The sequence below is a fragment of the Brachyhypopomus gauderio genome, chromosome 7 (genome assembly GCF_052324685.1).
Source record: "Brachyhypopomus gauderio isolate BG-103 chromosome 7, BGAUD_0.2, whole genome shotgun sequence".
NCBI lineage: Eukaryota > Metazoa > Chordata > Actinopteri > Gymnotiformes > Hypopomidae > Brachyhypopomus > Brachyhypopomus gauderio.
The window spans coordinates 14659540-14681304 of record NC_135217.1 but is presented as its reverse complement, the minus strand read 5'-3'; the positions used below and the strand labels follow the sequence as shown (position 1 = coordinate 14681304).

General features: G+C 41.6%; 3 protein-coding genes across 6 annotated transcripts in view; all 3 read left to right on the top strand.

The window, feature by feature from the left end:
* Nucleotides 1–247: 247 nt before the first annotated feature.
* Nucleotides 248–5993, top strand: mtfp1 (mitochondrial fission process 1). Its single transcript, XM_077012000.1, is given in 6 exon segments — nucleotides 248–444; nucleotides 1996–2012; nucleotides 2014–2124; nucleotides 2418–2650; nucleotides 3135–5596; nucleotides 5855–5993. Coding segments are annotated over 5 exon segments (498 nt in total). The 5' UTR covers nucleotides 248–374; the 3' UTR covers nucleotides 3202–5596; nucleotides 5855–5993.
* LOC143519743 (zona pellucida sperm-binding protein 3) lies at nucleotides 5889–7872 on the top strand. The gene is made up of 8 exons (XM_077013494.1): nucleotides 5889–5900; nucleotides 6122–6219; nucleotides 6355–6419; nucleotides 6562–6742; nucleotides 6907–7012; nucleotides 7102–7190; nucleotides 7335–7420; nucleotides 7571–7872. Exons 1-8 carry the CDS (start codon nucleotides 5889–5891, stop codon nucleotides 7870–7872), a joined length of 939 nt encoding a protein of 312 aa, XP_076869609.1.
* Nucleotides 7873–16853: 8981 nt separating this feature from the next.
* The window catches only part of LOC143519011 (mediator of RNA polymerase II transcription subunit 13-like), a 67105-nt gene continuing 62193 nt past the window's right edge, over nucleotides 16854–21765 (top strand). For 3 of the 4 annotated variants that reach the window (XM_077011996.1, XM_077011997.1, XM_077011994.1), the window contains exon 1: nucleotides 16854–18409. In XM_077011996.1, coding sequence (XP_076868111.1) covers nucleotides 18338–18409 — 72 coding nt within the window. In that variant the 5' untranslated portion in view covers nucleotides 16854–18337. The remainder of the gene's footprint in view (nucleotides 18410–21765) is intronic. The other variant, XM_077011995.1, reaches the window with a different exon arrangement.

Here is a 21765-nt window from a genome sequence, read left to right as displayed (position 1 = left end):
CGTGTAGACTGACACGTCTGAATGACAGTGTTTTCCTTTCAGGCTTTCAACATCACTTTTCATGCTTCACATTTAAAAGGCGTGGTGCAGTGTCATTTTGAAAGGTACGTGTAATAATTACATATATCACTTAAATATTTTCACATCAGTTAGTTACAACATGCACATGCATTCAAATAAAATTTACTTTGTAAACTTTGTAGCTAGTGGCTGAGGAGTAGCTTCTCCACACATGTCATTCAGTAACTTGCAGTTAGTCCCTTACTTTACAATGTGGCGCATTGGAGTAGACTGATGGTACATTACAGCCTAACTTTACTCAATGTACCCTTGTAAACTAACCTTTTGTAAGGTGATGTAGTAAAGAGGAAACGATGGATCCCATACCTAAAAACGAATGTAAACAGGTTGATATTTATCGCGACACATGGGTTCGGTACCTAGGTGAGTAAAGTTCTCGAGTATATGAAATATTGCACTAGCTAACTAGCTAGCTTTGTTAGCACCACATCTAAGTCATACCTTCATGAAGATAACTTGTGTTCAAAAGCTATAGCTAATGTAGCCCCTATGATTGACCACATCGAAACAATTGTAAATAAATAAAAGTACTTTATATGTAAGATAAAAGGTAACCACATTACTGTATTTTCGGGAGTAATACAGATTTAGATTAATGTCCTAGAGTCATTTGTCTTCATGAGAAAACAGAGTTATTTCATGTAATAATATTTGTACTAGTATCGCGAGACAGACACAAGTTGGGATAGTTGAAGTTATACAAAGGCATAACCTTCTATGTGTAACTACAGCGTAGGAACCTCGCTAGGCAGATAATCCTAGCGAGTTAACTCAGGGGTGGGTGTCGCCCATTGCAAAGTACGGTCTCAAAGTCACACACCGTCTATGAGAACCTATGGCTTTCAAGTCAGCGTTTTGTGCAGTTGCTTTATGTAACTACGTTGAATAACTTTGTCCAAATGAACTACTTCATGTACGGGAAAAAATGATTTGCTACACTTCCAGCGCACCACACGTGAGTCCGGCAAATATTCAAGGTTTAAATTAGATTAGAATATTTCGTGCTGTCATTTAAGTTCCTTCTTATTTATATTCGAGTACCGTAAATCCTTTAATTTTGGAAACACTGATGTTACTTGATCTTTTTCCGGGTTCCTGTGTCGCCTTCATACTGAGTACCAGACATTATGACCCTGACTTTTATCTTATCATTTGTTACTATCCTGGGCTAACTCTGAAATTTGATGTGTTTCTAAATAAGATACCATAGCCAGCTGCCTGTGAGCATGCCCCCAATCCCCCCCACCCAACTAAATTTCAATGTTTTGCACTATGCCCTCAGTGTATGAGGTGGATGGTGTGATGCTGTATAAAAGCTTTTTAAAAATGGTGGATTTGGCAAGACCTGTACTTTCATTTAAACTTAAGTTACATGATCTGAAGATTTTGGGATAAAAAATACACTTGATATTGATGGCCTGATGCCCTTGAGAGCAGACAATAATCTATAGTAATTAATAGTATGCAAACTACATTAAGCTCTATTGAACTAATAAAAAATACTTCATATTAAATATACACAATCTATTCCACACCAAGGTAGCTAAATATTTTCTTTCCACTGCTGACACAAACCGAGCTTTAGTACTGAAACGCTCTCATTAGACCTGCGATCGCATTAAACACCCCCAAAACAAAAAAAAACAACAATGCTAGACACTGGCGAAGCATTATTTTCATTACGCTGTCAAACCTGTAATGAAGCCTGAATATGGATGGAGTCATGTGGTCAGAGGGCCAGAATGGAGATTACAATAATGCTTCTAACACATTGGCCGCTAGCACAAGGCGCCGGGGGCCTGCTGCGTTGGTACCCGCCGCAGGCCGTTCTTGGGCACCCCGCAACAGCCAGGCAATTCAGAGGCTTAATTGCCATCGTATCTCACCCTGGCATGGCCCTTGTCCTTCCCACAGGCTATGCCAACGAGGTGGGGGGAGGCTTTTCGCGCACTGGTGCCCGTGGGCATTGTGTGGGCAAGCTATGCAGTTGCCACAGCATACGTGTCGGCCGACGCAGTGGATAAAGGGAAGAAGGCGGCGCTGGTGAGGGCTTGCAGAACTGTGAATCGGTCCTGGGCACCAGGCAGTCAGTTATACACAAAATGCACATTACACTTATTAGACAGCACACATGAAAAAGAGTAATAATGAATCCTACCAGGAAGAATTTTGTTGTTGTTAACTATCATTCAGTTTGAATGTTAATACATATTACAGAAAGTGGCCTTAATCATTGCAAATAAGCACTAAATTTAATCCAAATGAATGCATTAAAGACATGAGTGCATATACACTTGAGGAAACTGACTTGAGTTTAACCTCTCCACCGTGTTAAGGTCCATGGTGACAACCCAGGCAAGAAGGCACGGGTCGGCGTGGCAGTGGTGGACACGTTTGTGTGGCAGGCCTTGGCGTCTGTGGCCATTCCCGGATTCACCATCAACCGGATATGCGCTGCGTCTCTATACCTGCTGGGCAGAACCACACGCTGGCCACTTAATGTGCGCAAGTGGACCACCACCGCCATAGGTCTCTCCACTATTCCCTTCATCATCACACCCATCGACAGGTCTGTCCACTATTACAAAACAATTGTCTATGAGTCTATAATGTGTTAACTTTATATACCAGACCCTTGTTATTTTTGTCCTTTTTAATTTTGCTTTGTTTTTTGTAAGCACTGTTGACATGATCTCTTGTATGTGTGTGGTGGTTGTGTGCGGTGTGTATGTGTGTGCGTGTGTATGTGTGTGCGTGTGTGTGTGTGTGCGTGTGTGTGTGTGCGCGTGTGTGTGTGTGCGCGTGTGTGTGTGTGCGCGTGTGTGTGTGTGCGCGTGTGTGTGCGCGTGTGTGTGTGCGCGTGTGTGTGCGCGCGTGTGTGTGCGCGCGTGTGTGTGGCGCGCGTGTGTGCGCGGCGCTGGTGTGTGCGCGCGCGTGTGTGCGCGCGCGTGTGTGCGCGCGCGTGTGCGTGTGTGTGTGTGTGTGTGTGTGTGTGTGTGTGTGTGTGTGTGTGTGTGTGTGTGTGTGCGTGCGCGCGCGCGTTGTCTCTAAAGGTCAGTAGACTTCCTCCTAGACTCTAGCCTGCGTAAGGTGTATGGTGGGGTGGAAAAGCATGACTGAGCACAGAGCCCACGTGAAGCATGACCATGACACTCTCAACCATATAAACCTCATCAGATGCCAGCAACAGCACATTCATCTTGAACTGCCCTGCCCCCCACATACACCCCCAGTGCCTAAAACTGGTTGCCAGAAATCCACATCTATAGTTAGTTTAATATACTGTAAGCCAAGTTATTTTGAGGGTGGTATGTAATATTGCTGAAAACAGCCAGGACAAGTTAGGAATTTTAGTTAATGTTATACTCAGGTTTTACGCACACATGTTAAGCTTTGCATTCAAACTGCTCCTGTTGCTGTTTTTTTTAACACTTTTGATCAGTTGTGTTGCAAAGCTTGTTTACTGTGTGTTCTTTTCTCTTGCACTCTTGGATGTCTAGTGTAATTGTGGAAGGTTGCCATTAATTTGACCATGCTATTGTAGTTTGATGTAATTGCCGATTGGTTTTGTATGTAAACTAAAAGTAGTGAAATCTTATTAACCTTATTGTTACCTATCACTGGTGATGACCTCTGCCACAACCTGTACACTATGCATTCACCAACTCCTTTGTAGAATGACCTGCCTTGTAAGTATGTCTAATACGAGTTTCTCATCTACTGCATAGAAGTTTGTGTTAGCTGTTCTCCATAATTGGTTAGTGATCACTCTTGGTGGGTGGTGGGCTGCACTCAGGCCATCCGTGACATTAACATATGGAAAAGCTGCAGTAACAGTGTTGGGCCTGATACGCTTATAAATATCCAGATATCAGTGGCCTTGTGGGCAGATATGGAACAGCATAGAGGGTGCCATGCCAAAAGATGAGTTACAGTTTAGGAATCTGTAAGATAATGTACCTAATAAAGAGACCAATGACTAATGTACAAAGTAGGGGTAATAAAATTTCTTGAGTGTATTAAGTTGTCCCTTAGTAAAATTTATGGTGCAGTACATTGAATAGTTCATATGGAACAAATTATTTTAAAAAGGGAATCTATAGCTCCAAAACTTTTGGGTGGAGTGTGCTATGCATGTGAAACCAAAGACCTCAGTGTAGTTAGAGGTGTGAAAGGAACTGTATGTTTTAAGAGATGGACAGCAGAGAGATGTCTAGAGATTTTCCATTGACACAATCAAATAAAAAATCAAATCAAAATTTATTTATATAGCGCTTTTTACAACAGTTGTTGTCACAAAGCAGCTTTACAAGTGTCCGAGTCCAAGCCCCCAGTGAGCAAGCCAAGGACACATCTTTCAGTGTTTCTAGAACACTGAAAGATGTGTTTTAATCCATATCTAAGAATTGCACAACATTGCCTGTGCAAATGGGTGACTATCTATCACAAACAAAAGTGGTGAATTTATCTTTAGCCGTATCATAAATATGCATGCATCTGTTAATGTTATATGGAACCATATGGGAAATCTTTCTTTCCTTTGTGTTTGCAAGTCTGCTTTATTGTTTTTAAAAATATATTGATTTTATTATTTTGTTATGCTTTAGGGTATTACATGTGCCATTGTAGATCATTATAATAAAAAACCAAGCACTTTCAGCTAAAAGCTTTCTTTTAGCTTGCTTTTAGTTCTTAAGCCAAAACTAGAATGAATTTCAAAATGAAACCATGTAATTTGCAGACTGTTAAAGGACAGCCAAACTACTGTAATAAAACCCATAAGATCAAAAGTACATGTCCTTGTTTGCTTTTGTGGTATAATGGATTATTATTATTTTTTTTACTTGTGTTCTGTATTTGTCAAGTACACATACACAAACACACACATTAAATTGTATTTGTTAATGAACAGAATGTTCATTGAATATATATTTTAAATTCTACTACACCAAACTGGCTATGTTATTGAATCAGTGAAATCACAATATATATTTTTATATAATAGATTTAGGTGCTTTACTAAAGAAAATACCACAGCTTTTTATAAATTGTGTATCATATACTGTATACCATTACTGTTGGACAAAAAGACTAACCTGCCACATCATACACACACAGTCGTACAAAAAGGATTATTCCTTTGTAAATTTATTTACTTTACAATACACAGCAATAAAAAGCTCTGGTATTGCCTAACAAATACATTTACCCAAACATGCTTAGCAGCTAAACAAAATAATTTCATTTTTCCAAATGTGCCACTGTCAAATATGTTTCCTTAACTACAGCTTTGCAGCACCTGATGTCAATCTTCAGGAGTGTGGATAAATGGATAATTGAAATTCAGTCCTGAGAGTTAAAGTGATTGGACAGCTGATAAAGTTGTGTGCGGTTGTCTTGAATGCCATGAGTGAATGTAGAAGACTAGTACCAATGTCACTGCTTTGCTTCATGATGAGTTTAATGCAAGGTCTTCTGGTTTTATTTGTTGTGGAATTTATCTTGGCACAAAAAGGTAAAATTTATAAAGTTATCAAGTTTGTTTTTCCTTTGAATTGACTTAAAACTTTTAAGTAAGATTGTATGTGAAGACTAAGTAACTCATGGGGAATGAGTGGATCAATTGTATAACAATGCTTTATGCTTAATTGCTAGTCTTTCATTATTAAGCTACTATCTGAACATCTATATTTAGCTAATTGCTTTAATATTGTTGGGAACTGCAATTGGATTGGGTTTTTTTCAAGGCTCCTTCCTTTTGTCTTGGATTTAGTGCTAGAGTGTGGAGATGATACAGTTGTGGTTAAATGGAGGCCTGGGTTTGAATGGCCCCTGAACCTGGAGCTTTCTAAAGCTCATCTGGGGAGTTGCCTGCCCCTGAGGTTCCTTGCTGATGAAAACATGCTGCTGTTTTCTGTCTGGCTTCATGACTGCAATTTCGGGAGACAGGTTTGTTCACCTAATGGACTTCTGTGCATGATTCCTAACCAAAGACTAATTGATATCTATTTGCTTTTTGTTGTGTGGGTTTGTTTTTTAGGTCAGTGGGGACAAGGTGATGTACACTAATAAGCTGACCTATGAGCTAGGTCCTGGACTTCCTCCAGTGGTGGAGTCAGTGGAGTGTCTGTATAACCTGTGGGTTACAAGATTTTAGTTTTTTTTTAATTTTATTTTATTTTATTTTTTTTATGAAGTAGCTCTTGAAGGGGAAGTCTTGATTTGTACAATTTATTGAAAGCATGCAGTGGATTATTTTTGGCTGAATTACAGATCTGGCAAGAGGACGACCTTGGAAATGTCTAAAAACTTTGTCTTCAGTATGGAGCTCATGAACCGTGAGTTGAAGATCCATATGCTTGTTTACACCTAGTTTCTCTTGGCAAGTGCTTTGCATGGGTAAAATGTAACTACCTTGCTACTTGAGTGATGAATGGAGTTGGCACCTGTACATCTGGTTGTGCTGTACCTGTCTGATAGATGACTTCAGTGGGCCTGCTCCATCCACTGTGTTCCCACTGGGCTCCAGGATTTCCATCAGGGCTGAGGTGGAGCAGCAAGGCCCTGGAACTCTGCAGGTTTACTTGCAGCGCTGTGTGCTGGCAACATCTCCAGACCTCTCCCACTCCAGCCAGTGGCACACTGTGATTTCTGAAGATGGGTTAGTTTCACCCCATTAGCATTATCTTGATGCAAATGAGCATTTTCACTCTTGAAATGCAAGGTGTGGGTCTTTTTAAAAATCTTTTGGTAATGGGTGCTGATTTTACAGTGCCCTCTAATCAGGTTTGACATGAAGCATTTACACTGGTTTCCCCTCTCAAGGTGCCTCGCTGAAAGCAAAAAAGGTAACTCTACATTCTTGCCAAGACGGAAGCCCTCTGAAATCCGCCTTTATTTTCAAGCCTTCAAGTTTGCCCTGGGAGAAAATGTGAGGACTGCTCTGAATTGAATGTGGGTCTTGTATACTTTTTGCTGTTGTACTTATGCCCATGATTAAATAATTCCTTTTATCTCCAGCTCTTCTTCCACTGTGATATGGCTGCATGGGATCTCCAGACCTTCAGCGCAGATATGAAAGCTTGCCTCTACTCGAAGGAGAAAAATGGGTAACAATGCTGTGTGGATACCTTTTTTTTGATGCTGTTGGAAAATCTTGGAGGACTTATTATAGATGACACAATGTGCAATACCTTAAAATCTGCTACATACTGCATCTCCTAACATGACTGACTGGACCGCCAATGTTCTAGGTGGGAGCTTCTGGATGATCCATCTCTGAGCCATATCTGTAGCTGCTGTGACTCTAGTTGTCCACAGAGAACCCGTTTTCAGTCTGGTAGGTTGTCCCAGTCTGTTGCTCTCCCCTTGATTTGTTGGTTGCTCTGGCAGGATCACTACTAGTGTACGAGCATGTGTTTAGCCCTCCTTCACCTGAATAATCCTTCACCTGTCACCGTAGCTTTCTGCTTCCCTTTTATTTCTCAAGGTACATTTGCTGAGAAGGTTCTTGGACCTTTTGTAATGGTTGAGGATTCACAGCACAGCACACTGGATGAGCCTCCATTTGGAGCTAATGGCCTTTATGGTAAGGGGATGTTTGGAAAAAGAACAGAATACCCAGACATTTCCTCTTCCAATTCTGGAGTTCCCGTGTGGGTATGGGTCATCACTGTTCCCTTGGTCCTGTTGATCTTGTCTGGAGCATTTGCCACAGGCTACTACCTATGCTTTTGGAGAGGTGGAAGACTAGGATACCGACCCAGTCGAGATCTTTTGACTAAATATTAAACTTTTGTATAAACGCTTTCTGAAATAAAGGGCTAAGAATAGCCCCTGACTGTTGCACTGATGTGAGGCAATGCATTTCTTTAATGCAGGTTGGCTTCTTGCCAATTGGTCGTGCATTGTGGTTAGACAGTTGTCAAGTTTCTTCTATGTACAGTTAACAGTACAAGTATCTAGTGTTTATCTATTCCAAGTTTGCAACTTCATAAGTAACTGGGTGGGGACCAACTCTGCCTATCTAAGCTTGCCCCACTCAGTATCACTAATCACACCAGTGCAATGTCACAGTAGCCATGTTTACAGTAGCTGAATAAGAGTTGCTGAATATCCTTGACCATTTCAGTGTGCTATAGAATCCACAAGGGGGCCCCACCAGCACCGTAGATATCAATTGTACTCCTGTCAGGCTAGAAACCTGCGGGAACAGTTCAGGCAGCCAGCAAAAACAGGAGCTGGCAGCCATCCATCCTCTGGGGACCATCACGTCTGAAAATTTCTCAGCAGAAGGGCGTACAAGGGGAAAGACAAAGCGTGTGCAATGGGAGGGAGATGTGGGAGTGAAAGCAAATTCGGTTTGTGGCAGTGTTTTTGGTTCAAGTATGTATTAGGTTCACATTAAACGATTGTTCTTGTAGTTGAATGGTTGGATCATGTTTAGTGCTTTTTCTTTTTTTTTTTTTTTTTTTTTTACTTTGGTGCGGATAATTTTATGAAGCTGACTTTAAAGTGAGTACAGCTTGAACAAGTGCTTACAAGTACAATGGCACTTTTGGGAAGTGAAAGTCTTCAACCCAAAGTCCTCTCAGAAGGGGGAGTAAGGATCTCCTTCACTATCTTGAAATCCCCATGTTCCCTTGTTGTGTATCTACCACCATCCCTCCCTCCCTCGCCTGGGGGCTGCCTCTTTGCCCTCATTACAATAATTGGAATTCTGCTGCGATTGGCAGGTTGGAGGACCGCGGCAGGGAGCGGGAGAGTAATGTTTTAATTCGGTCGCGTGAACGCCGGTCCCTGACCACATCCAAACATTTATTATGAAGCTCCCCTGAGCAATATCAGGTCGCATTAGGAGGCCCAAGGAGACAAAGAGCTGATGAATTGAATTAATCTGTGGAGCCCAGTGATAGATGGGCCTGTTCAGAGGGGCTGGGAGAATAGCCACATTGTTCATCTGTCACTTCAATGGCCATGGACCCTTTTTGATTGGAGCCTTGGATTGAAGGCCACAAGTGGGTCCCCTCTTGCCCTTGCTTCAAACATGGGCACAGTAAAATGGGTTCACCCTGTAACAGTGTTGCATGGGAAACTCCAAGATTGACATCTTTAGCCCAGAGGCAACTTTCCCACAGGTGTTTTTTCTACTGTGGGTGGTTTTTAAATGTATAGCATACCAATGATGATCTTTAGTTTTGCTTTTGTGTTTGAATTTATTCAGTTTTATTTCCATGTACAGCACTCTAAGCCTTGCTTTTAAAATGACCCCATAAACAAAATGTATTACTGTTGAGAGCAAGTGGGGGAGGGGTGTACACCATGTATATGTATGTTGATCACACTAGTTATAGTAGGTATCTATAATTCTTGAGTTTTGTTGATCAAGTTCTTACTACATAACATTAAGAGTAGGACCCAATTTTAAAGTATGTATATGCTCTGGTCCCTGTACTGACTATTATATTTCACCTGATAAAAATCTCTCACCCTTGCAATAATCAATAATGGATAGGCAAAGTGATGCAACCTTAGTGGTTAGCCAGTGAGTGAGTTGTGCTTTTTATATCTTGAATTTCAGCCTCTTGCAGGATGTGCCATCAGCTGTGTGATGGGCCAGCGGAAACAGTTGTGGTCAGTGCTTGTGAAGGGGCAGAGGTCATGCAGAAGCTAATAAATAAGAGAGGTTAATTTATTGGGGTCAGTTTCAGGCTAATACCAGTCAGTCTGCCTAACTGACAAAACCATGCTCATACATTTGCTACAAGTAATGGGTTGATTTTTATGCCTGATGGTGAAGTTTGATTTAGAAAAAAATGAGGGAGGGCTGCAGCAGAACTAGCATCCAGCAAACTGCTTAAAAGTTGAAATGCATGGTGACATTTCCACAGCTACCTACAGAGTTAATGAACCAGCACGAATGTGTAGATAAAACAATTTTTGTAGTGTAAGAATTACTACTATCGAATAGCCTATAATACATTGCATCAGGTGTGGATCATTAATCATGGGTAATTGTGCTTTTAAACAAGGCTACAAAGAAATGTGATCAAGTTCTAGTGGTTAAACAGAACCATTTGCTTAGCAGGATCTGTTGAGATTTTTGCACTTTCACATATTGATGACGCAGTTGTAGTCCGTGAGTGGGTGACCTGGCCCGATATGGGAGCAGAGAATAAAAACCTTCACTGCCGAAAGCAAAGTCTCTTTCCCATCATGCAGTTCATTATTGGCTTTCAGCTCGTGTCGCTGTATGAGAATTATAGCCATTTTCAGGGTTGCCAACTTTTCAAGATCACTTGGAGTAAGATTTCATCTTTTGGCAGTGGCGGAGCAGGGGGGGCAGGGGGGGCAGGGGTGGCAATCGCCACCCCCAACAGAGCCCTTGCCACCCCTAGTGCCACCCCACTGGAAATGGTAATTTTAAGAGAAAATATGTGTTTCCTTTCATTCATCATTTGTATATGAACCCCTCTGATAAAGCCTTGACCACCCATTGGCCACCCCTTGAATAAAAGTCTAGCTCCGCCACTGTCTTTTTTTTTGAGGGGGGGATGTAAAATGAACACAAATTAAGTATTATATCGCGATTGATCGATCGCCAGTGGTTGGCGAACTAGTAACTCATTGAATCATAGATGTGGATCAGAGATAAATAAACTAGTTTTTTTTCAGCGTGAGAAATCGGATGTATGGCGTGTGAGCGTGTGAAGACAGTCAAATGCGTGTGTCTCACGCTCATTGCGTGAGAGTTGGCAACCCTGCATTTTTCTATCGGCCCTGGAAAGTACGAAATTCTGTTTATTTTAATACGTTATTAATGGATTTTTAAAAATGTTTCGTTTATTATATTTGTTCATCGATGTGTTTTATATTACTATAATACTTTACTACACAGAGAGAGAAACGATATATCCATTCATGATATAGGCCTACCATTACAAACATGAGCTCGAACTGATTGGTGACCATGGAGCCTAATGTCATTCCTGTGACGAGGACTCACCCCCGTCTGCCAGTTGACAAAACAGCGAGAGCAATATTTGGCAGATTGTTATTGAAACCAAAGTATGAATGAGACTGCAGATGAGATTTTATTTTCATTTCACGACAATCGATGACGAACGCATTCTCAGCAAGATGCGCGACTGACATAGAATTGCTGCGAGAGCGCGATTGCATCAGCGCAGTAGCCGATCCAGAGCGGCACACCAGCGGTAGATTGAGGCCTGAATGAAAGGCGGTTGTTTTTCGAGATACGCATTTTGGCACCAGCTAAACAGACGTGCGCTACACTGTAATCCATAACGCGCTAACAGTGCCAGCAACACATTAATCTGGAGTCTTAAACAAGTCGAACCTTTTTTTCTTGCATGAAGTAATTAAAATCCACTGTCTGAGCAGAGAAAACAAACATGTGTAGGTATATTGATGAGAATGTTACGAAAAAGTACAATACAATTTTACAATATGCTGGAAATAAGAGCAGATCAGGGGAACTCTATTGGACATAGCAGGCTTCGTGCCTTGGCAAGGTTCGTGCATTCTTTTAAAAAACACAGACACGCATGGAATTAATTAGGAGGGCGGTCATAAACAAGGAGGGACGCAAAACCTCGTCGTACATAAAAATCACACGGCCTTCGTGAGCCCGGCCATCTTGGAATAATGGGCAATATAAGCTTATTTCTAATAACTGTACTCAAAATTGATGGCGTCTTTGTTGGAAAAGGTTCAGGTCTGGTTAGGTTCAGCACAGAGAAAGTCTGTTAAAAGAGAACACAACACCACCGAACTGAATAGGAAACATTTCGTACGGGGCTTGGCTTGAAAGAAGGGACGTTCTTCTGTTGAACGATTGTTTATGAAGAACACCATATTTAAAATAATATTTCCAAATAATTTTAAAATGTGTAAAGACTGCCTATAATCAAATCAATATGTGGCGGGAAAGGTACCCTAGTACCCAACTTAAAACATGTAGGCCTACGTAAATAACACATTACATTTCGTTCTTTTTACATTTTTTTTTTTTTTTTATATAATTTTTTTTCAGGGGCAGTGTTCTTTGCCTTTTTATATAGCAGATACCAATGCCAACCTAAGGCCTACAAAACTAGTATCTAACCATCACCTCTCACCCTCCAAATTCTGGATGCCTTTATCTCATCAAAGATACAGGAGGTAGTTTTTCACTGCTGCGGTACCACTGGGAAGCGCCCGTGAGTGGCTCTCGTTCGAGCCAGAATGCTAAAATTTTCCCAGGCTGGATGATGGATGAGCTGGTGTCAGCCTCGCTTCATTATAATGCATGCCATCTATTCTTCTCCCAGACAACCTCTTCTCCAGGAAATGCCACTGAGCTAGAGAGAGAACATGATTATTTTGTGATTGTTGTGATGGACTATGGTTATGAAAAGTATACATGTTTTTTATTTGTGATAACATCATTGTGGCATATGCTCCCTAAAGCAGTTTCAGCCTCTACAGTTGGTCATTTCAAATTAGAAATCAAGTTCTTTATAGATGTCTGAAATGCCAGTACACTAATGCAGCATTAAAAATGTGTTGAGATAGTTTAGTCATTATGGCCATATAGGCCTAATTATTCTGAGCTAATAAAAATCTGCCATGCATCTGGAATTGTGACTGATGGTGGTGTTGTCTTTCATACTAAAACCAGGTAAAGCCATATCTTGTATTGTCTTGTATACTGATTGTAGTGTCTTCCCTCTCTCTGATTCAGACCAGCACATAAGAACTTTTTGTTATAGACCATCATTCTAATGTCCTTAAAAGATTAGGCTACACTGGAGTATGTCCACATTGAAGCGACTCACACAGAGGTGGAATACTGCTTAAGAGAGTCCTTTTCAGGCCTTGAGGACATATTGAACAAGGTGAAGAAACTACAAATGAATTCTGCCGTGTTGCTGGAGTGGCTGGATCAATAAATGCTGGGCTCAGCTCTTGCCAAGTCTGATACATCTCTCTCTCTCTCTCTCTCGCTCTCTCTCTCTCTCTCTCCTTAGCTATAAGGCACGGCACAAGGCCAAAATCCACTTCTCTCCAACAGGGGAGGTTATCAGATACAGCAGGGTTTTACAATGCATGCGGAAATAACCATAATTTGGCAAATGGGATACCACTCTCTCACTTATCACAGCATTGATTTCCCAGCCGATGTTTAGTGTTTTCCTTTGGATCTGGCTGGCTCGATTGGATTTCTCCTTGTTTCACTTGCACAAGTTAAGACAAACAGTGTTGATTGCATTAATGATATGATAGTTACAGTGGGGAAAATAAGTATTTAGTCAGTCACCAATTGTGCAAGTTCTCCCACTTAAAAAGATGAGAGACAGTGTTGCCATAGTTACTTTGAAACAGTAATCCGACTACTGACTACTGACTACTTCTTTAAAAAGTAACTCAGTTAAGTTACTGACTACTTGCTTTTAAAAGTAACTAAGTTAGATTACTTTTAGTTACTTTCAGCAGAGGCTGATCCCCCGCCCCTATAACATGAAAATGACTACCAGTTCTGCCAATACTCACTTTATTGACATGTATTTTAACCGGAACATCAAAAATGACACTGGCATTTGTAAACTTTTTCTTGAAATAGGCTTACATGTTTTTTAAATAAATAAATAAGACAGTCTTTCTGTTCAACTCCGCCCACTTACAGGGTTGCCAACTGTCACGCATTGAGACACACGCATTTGACTGTCTTCACACGCTTACGCCACACTTCCGATATCTCACGCCGAAAAAAAAATCCAGTTTATTTACCTCTGATCCACATCTATGATTCAATGAGTTACTAGTTCGATCTGGCGCCAACCACCGGCGATCGATCGATCGCGATATAATACTGAATTTAGTCAATTTTACACCCCGCCCGGTAACAATTTACGTTCGCCGCCAAGCCCCGGTTTTTTTTTTTTTTTCAGGTTTGACGTTGTGTTTTTGAAAGTAGACAGCACTCTGTCGCCAGGACAGAGTGTACAACGGACCTTAATGTTGTCTTCCTTAGCCGAAATAAAATCAAAATAATGCCTGTATTTCCTGCTGCTAAAGGCGAACCTCTCCTTCCATCTGACTTTGGCGCCGCAGAGCAGAGATGACGTAACCGCGTAAGAAACGTGTAGCCAAAAAATAAGAATGAATAAATATAACCTACGTTCCCCCGAAATGCAGAAATAGTAACGCACGATGTTTTAGATAAGTAACTTTAATCTGACTACTAGTTTTTAAATAGTAGTTGCGTTAGACTACTCGTTACTGAAAAAAGTAGTCCGACTACAGTAACGCGTTACTAAGTAACGCGTTACCGGCATCACTGATGAGAGAGGCCTGTAATTGACATCATAGGTAGACCTCAACTATGAGAGACAAAATGTGAAAAAAAATTGAGAAAATCATTTTGTCTGACTTTTAAAGAATTTATTTGCAAATAATGGTGGAAATTAAGTATTTGGTCACCTACAAACAAGCAAGATTTCTGGCTGTCACAGACCTGTAACTTCTTTTTTAAGAGGCTCCTCTTTCCCCCACTCATTACCTGTATTAATGGCACTGGTTTGAAGTCGTTAACAGTATAAAAGACACCTGCCCACAACCTCAAACAGTCACACTCCAAACTCCACTATGGTGAAAACGAAAGAGCTGTCGGAGGACACCAGAAACCGAATTGTAGACCTGCACCAGGCTGGGAAGACTGAATCTGCAATAGGCAAGCAGCTTGGTGTGAAGAAATCTACTGTGGGAGCAATAATCAGAAAATGGAAGACCTACAAGTCCACTACTAATCTCCCTCGATCTGGGGCTCCACGCAAGATCTCAGCCCGTGGGGTCAAAATGATCACAAGAACGGTGAGGAAAAATCCCAGAACCACAAGGGGGGATCTAGTGAATGACCTGCAGAAAGCTGGGACCAACGTTACAAAGGCTACCATCGGCAACACACTACGACGCCAGGGACTCAGATCTTGCAGTGCCAGACGTGTCCCCCTGCTTAAGCCAGTCCATATCCAGGCACGTCTGTTTGCTAGAGAGCATTTGGATGTTCCAGAAGAGTACTGGGAGAATGTCATATGGTCAGATGAAACCAAAGTAGAACTATTTGGTAAAAACACAACTCGTCGTGTTTGGAGGACAGTGAATGCGGAGTTGCATCCAAAGAACACCATACCAACAAGCATGGGGGTGGCAACATCATGCTTTGGGGCTGTTTCTCTGCAAAGGGACCAGGACGACTGGTCTGTGTACATGAAAGAATGAATGGGGCCATGTATTGTGAGATTTTGGGTGCAAACCTCCTTCCATCAGCAAGGGCAATGAAGATGAAACGTGGCTGGGTCTTTCAGCATGACAATGATCCCATGCACACTGCCAGGGCACAAAGGAGTGGCTTCGTAAGAAACATTTCAAAGTCCTGGAGTGGCCTAGCCAGTCTCTCGATCTCAACCCCATCGAAAACCTTTGGAGGGAGTTAAAAGTCCGTGTTGCCCGCCGACAGCCCCAAAACATCACTGCTCTAGAGGAGATCTGCATGGAGGAATGGGCCAACATACCAGCAACAGTGTGTGCCAACCTTGTGAAGACTTACAGAAAACGTTTGACCTCTGTCATTGCCAACAGAGGATATACAACAAAGTATTGAGATGAACTTTTGTTATTGACCAAATACTTATTTTCCACCATTATTTGCAAATAAATTCTTTAAAATTCAGACAAAATGATTTTCTCAATTTTTTTTTCACATTTTGTCTCTCATAGTTGAGGTCTACCTATGATGTCAATTACCGGCCTCTCTCATCTTTTTAAGTGGGAGAACTTGCACAATTGGTGACTGACTAAATACTTATTTTCCCCACTGTATAACTAAATATTGGCATTATTCTTGTTATATTGTTACATTATTCTTGATTTTTTTCTAATAGTAATAAGTAATTTGATTCAATCATTTTTAGGGAATTGTTCTGGATTTGGTTAGAAAGGGCAACATATTTTCAAATGAATTTCAACAGACTATAATTGTAATCAGGAAGATAAGCAGCTATGGGCTATGTAAATATTATAATCAGATTTGATTTCAGTACTTTCTCACATGCCACTATTTATTATTCTTTCAGTGGGTGCTTGCGAAATTTAATTCCTGAATGTATTTCTGCATTTCATCAATAGCCTTTAGCATTTATTTTGACTACTGCATTTATAATAGCATGTATACTTTTATTACTACTCTCTATATACGACTTGGCCTCTTCTGGTACTTGATAACCGTATTATAGAGTGAAGAATGGATCATCCGTGAGAAAGTACCTTACACAGTCTTTTTTATTAAATAGTACGATTTCAAACGAACTCCTAAGTAGCATACGTAGTTGTTGTTCAACTAGGTTTGAATTTTTCATTGTATTTAAAATCCACATACAAGTTGATTTATAGCTCGCAAATTTTCTTGTGAATGATAACAGACGAATTTGAGGAAACGTAGCTACAGGGTATGTTAAGTAAAGCGTGACAAATATCTTCAATCAAATATAATAAAATATTTAAGTACAGACTATACGTCGATATAATTTTTCATCAGATCTCATTCAGAATCAGTGCGCACAGCTGGCGCCTCTAGCGTTGCAAAGAGGCCTATATCAAAGATTCTCAAACGTTGCTGTAATCCTTTGCTTTGATCACGTGTGTGCTGTACTATGCCAAATGGGAAAGCGAGTCTCTTTCGCAGCCTGGCGGCCGCCATTACATAGCTATGCGTGGTGGGCTGTCGAATAGTGAGAGAAGCTGCCAGCGACTGTTAGCGTAAGCAACAACACACGCGCACGCACACACAAAGTAAGAGCATACATTTGCATAGGCTACCCTTCATACAAACGTAGACTCACTTACCAATGTTACTGTGCGATACATGCACCAGCAATGAATTTTTAAAGGATTCTATACCTCACCATTCTTGGATACATAACAGTCTCGGATGGCACATTATCGACGTTTTATATCCATTTGGATAGAGCTTTGTGATTTCTGTTTGACTGAGAGGAGATAACGATACTCGTCAGATGGCTGTATTTATCTGATAATCATATCGGCATTGGATATCTTTCATATCTGGGCTGTCATCGACTCTAACGCTTTGCTTTTGTTAGCTACCCTAACGTTACTTGAAACAAGCTAAAGAAATCTGGCGGCGATATGTAGGAGAGGACGTTTCGTAATGATCTAATACAGAAAGGAAGCAAGATTTTAAAACCTTGCTCAGTTTTCCTGGTGGTGGCTGACAATACTTTTTTTTGTTTGAGGAAGAAATTGCAAGATTTTTATGAATGTCTTTAACGCGTTGCTGTCGGCGTTAACGTTTACATCTACACCGGGTGACTGAACACAGGGTTAGTCTTTATTTTTAGCGCTGCAGTCTGTTACTTACAAAGTGAAACAAGGATTTTAACATTCCTCTCGGTTGCCTGTTGTGTATGCAGAGGGGACTAGATCGGTGGTGGTAAGAAGGAAATTCTAAAAATAGCTCCTGCAATTCTCGAAAACTATCACAACTGCTACAAGCTTGTTGGTGTGGCGGAATCGGATTGTTCATATCGCACGGAAGGCTGTGGAGACTGGGCGCAGACACCCGCTCCGGTTATTGTTCCTAACAGAGACGGCTTAATAACGTGTCACTGGATTATTCGAAACTTCTGGGACTCCACGATAATCAATATTGAAACAATTATAGGTTTTGTGTTTGCGGGGAAAACACAATTGCCCGCTCCTTTCCTGTGGATTATATGATTATTTGATTCTTAAACAATCAGCGGAAAAACTGGCATGGACAAGGATTGTCATATCTCGCGGCTAGGATTAAAAAAACGGATACACACCACATTGCGATTGACAATGATTCGGTTTCAACCGCCTGACCTGGATAGTATGAATTATCCAATCTACAAACATATCTGGATCTGCAAAACAAAGTACTAGTTTGCCTGAAAATCAATAGAAGGAATTCCAGTTCCATATTTGTTACGTTTGAAAATCACGCCTTCGTTTGTTACATTTATTCGCGGCTACAGTGGTAGCATTGTTACTTCCCAACAAGATCCACCGTTGATCTGGTGGTCACTTTTACTTGATTTAGCGGTGGCGTGGTTTAATACTGAGGGAACCGATTTGCCACCCCCTGCTCGGTCCTGATACCGATCAAGGATTTCGACATGCCCTACACTGACGACCCCATTGGCGGACGATTATGACTACAGCAGCGAACTGGGTGGCTAACGGGGCAAGCCTTGAAGACTGCCATTCCAACCTTTTCTCTCTGGTACGGTACAAAAAAATATGTCTTCTACTAATAATAACGCTCGCAGCCTGTCAACCTTAGGCGTGGGGGCTTAAAGCAGCAGGGGGCATGGTTAAAATAGTAACGAGCCTACTGTTCTCGCGGTACAAAGGTGAACCAATTTCTGGTAGCTTACTGTTATTAGCCAATCATTAACAAGGGCCACACGACAGCGAGAAGCATTATGGATGAACTTGAAGGCAATGCCAACATTTTATTAGCGTCATTCTTCTGCTAGCCCTTCTCTTAACTGTTCAGAACATGAATATCCACCGTCACCTCATGATGTATAAACATCTGTAACCCAATAGCACTGGTTGATGAATCATGCTTTATATCCAATTGCTACCACATGACAGTTGTTTTTCAATGTTTTTACGCGTCACACACAAACCCCCTCCAAAAAAACTCGAACGAAGTTTGAGATGAAAACATTTGGAGACATGTTGGGAGGATGTTTTGTCATTTCGACCAAAATTCTTCCACAGCTGCAGGGCATGTGAACTACCTGCTGTACTGCATTTGAAACGAAACTTTGTGCACGTCTCCTTCATGTGGTCTGGGCTCCTCTTAGTTTATGCATATAATTAGGGAGCGTAATTGTGTCGTTTTCCTGCACGAATGTGTTGCGTCGTGTTATATCACAATGTTATTAAAAGTATTTGAGAGCTGCCGTGGATTTGAGGGTTTTACAGCGGAAACCGAAAGCAATTTGATATGATTTGCTTTGTGTAGTGGGTTTACAAATAATTAGTTGAATCTCCCATGCCTACTCATAACTAGAAGAGCACCACCCCTACTTCAAATAATGGAGCTGCTCATCCCGAGACCTTTACAGAAAGCTGTTTGTGAGCATTAATTAATTTATGAACGGATTCAGAATTCAGTATTAGATATCAATGCTCTTTGTTTTTTAAACTTCCACTGAAGCTGTGTTCTCTATATCTAGTCTTTTTTATTTGTTTAAAATGGCAATATCCCATGAGTGGTTTATCTTGCAAAATAATTGGTTATCTTTTAAATAAAATCTATTTATGTGAATTCATTATCTTTAGTCTTTGATCTACAGATTTTAAATAATTGAGATTGAGTTTTTACAGAGCAATACACTTTATTCTAAAAAAAACAAAAAAAGGTGCAGAATTAATTTTCACATCGGCTAAGTAGAAAAGTTCAGAATGAAAGAAAAAAAGTTCTGGTATTGGTCATAATCACCTGTCCTATCTTCTGTGTTGATAAATATGTATTGATGATTGTGATTACAGAAATTTCAGAAGAGACCACTGAAAATATCCCCCTCCCCATTCGCCCATTGAATGCCTCAGAACAGAATATTTAAATCAGTGCCCACTTTCCGAGAAATCCCAGAAATAGAGCAGCTGAAGGGGCTTTATTCAAGGGAACCTCAGCTGCAAGCCGGACATGAAGAAATCCTCTGCTTTAACGTGAATTAGAGCACATGGAAAACTCGGTCTGGCCATCGATAGGAAAACAAGACAGCATAGCCTAAAAAAAGAGTTGAGTCTGGTTTGGGCTCAGAGAACGCGTCCGGCTGCGCAGCTATTTTCTGTACCGTTAGGAAGAGAAGGAAGAAGGAGGCCGGGACAGTGAGAGTGGGAGAGGGAGTGGGGGAATCTGTTTTCGTTTTAGGAAAGTATTATGTGTGATGTGTTTTAGGGAAGTATTATGTGTGATGTGTATTTCCTGAATTCAAGCTCCTGCCCACATTGAAAGGAACTGCCCTCTGTAGCTCTGCCCTGACTCATGCTGTAGTCACCACTGAAATATGGAGTGAAGGGGAAAAATACTACCTAAACTCTCCACCCCCCCCAGAAACACGCCCCTAAATACGTACTACTCATAGACATGTGCTCAGGCAAACACATGTTAAGTTGTCTTGCTTTAATTAAAGGAGTTTCACGGCCCCCTCCGACAGGGCTTTTCTGACTGAAACGTTGGTAATTAAGTGTCGTCGAGTGGCAGTATAATGTGATCAGCTAAGAGGTGCTTATTAGCCAAACTGTATTCAGACGGCAAGACCTCCAAGTAGGCTGGTGACTGCAGTGCGTGGCCCTACGGTGTGATGGGAACAGCCAGCCTGCGAGATCCACATCTAGAGCACCTTTGGCTGGGAAAACTGCATCCGAAAGCTGTTCTCCTTTGACTCAAGCTGAAGCTTTGATTCGCACTACTGAGATTGTCCATGGTGGACTTATCCATCACCAAGTCTGGTCAGTCAGGCTGGAGATCTCAGCCAGGTCTCCAGTGCCCTCATTGCCTGGGAGACTCCTGCCATCCCATTACTAGGGTGCATGCAGTGAGAGCTAGCAAAAGAAATCCACAATAGATTAGCTAATAACTGCTTGGAGGGTGTCATTTATATCTGGTAAAGATCAAGCTCCATTATGCAAGCGATGGCAGTATATATCAGAGGAGAATAGTTTGGGGGGGGGGGGGGGGGGGGGTGATGCACGAACTAGAGGTGGATGAATCACTCAGCATATAATCTCTTTATAATAGCCGTGCAAGGCGAGATTCAGTTCAGAGGGGGAGTCTGCTGGAGGCGGGCAACCTGATTATCGGGCTGTGAGTTAAGGTTTACCAAACTACATGCACACTACTCGGTAGAAGTTGGATTTTCTAGGAATACGGGGTATCCAATTGCACTACGTGTAGGGGATAAGAAAACATGGGGGGTGGGGAGAGGCCATCTGGCTTGAAATGTAGTCCTCCCATCCTCTGAGGCTACCAACCAGCACGTGGAGGCGTGTCTGCCGTGGACCAGAGGCAGAGCTGCACCTTTATACTGCACCTTCCTTGTTATCGATCCGACAGTCCTTTACTCGTCATGTTCATGTTCATCCCGTGGGAATAATGTTCACAGCCCTTCCCCCTCCTGCATAACACCCAGCATATTACTTCACTACAAATCTATCTATTAACGAGCCTTGTCGCTTGTACTGCTCAGGGGCCAATGATTGAAGGGTGTGGGAGCTTGTTGGAAAAAGTGGAATAAATCCTTCTTGGTAAATGATGGGAATTGTGTATGTGTGTGTGTGTGTGTGCAAGGCAGGAGTATGGGCAACCCATCCCTGCCATGATGGTGAAGTATGTCTAAACGGTAGTCTTGGTTTTGCTGTGTGTGTGTGTGTGTGTGTGTGTGTGTGTGTGTGTGTGTGTGTGTGTGTGTGTGTGTGTGTTTTACCACACCACCACAGGAGGCTGATATTTGGGAGTGGCGGTGGTTTCACTGTGAAATATGTAAGCCCTGCAGTGCCAGCTGTGTGCTATTCTTAGCCTTCTGGTGTTCCTGCGCGCGGTGTGACACAAGGGAGTAG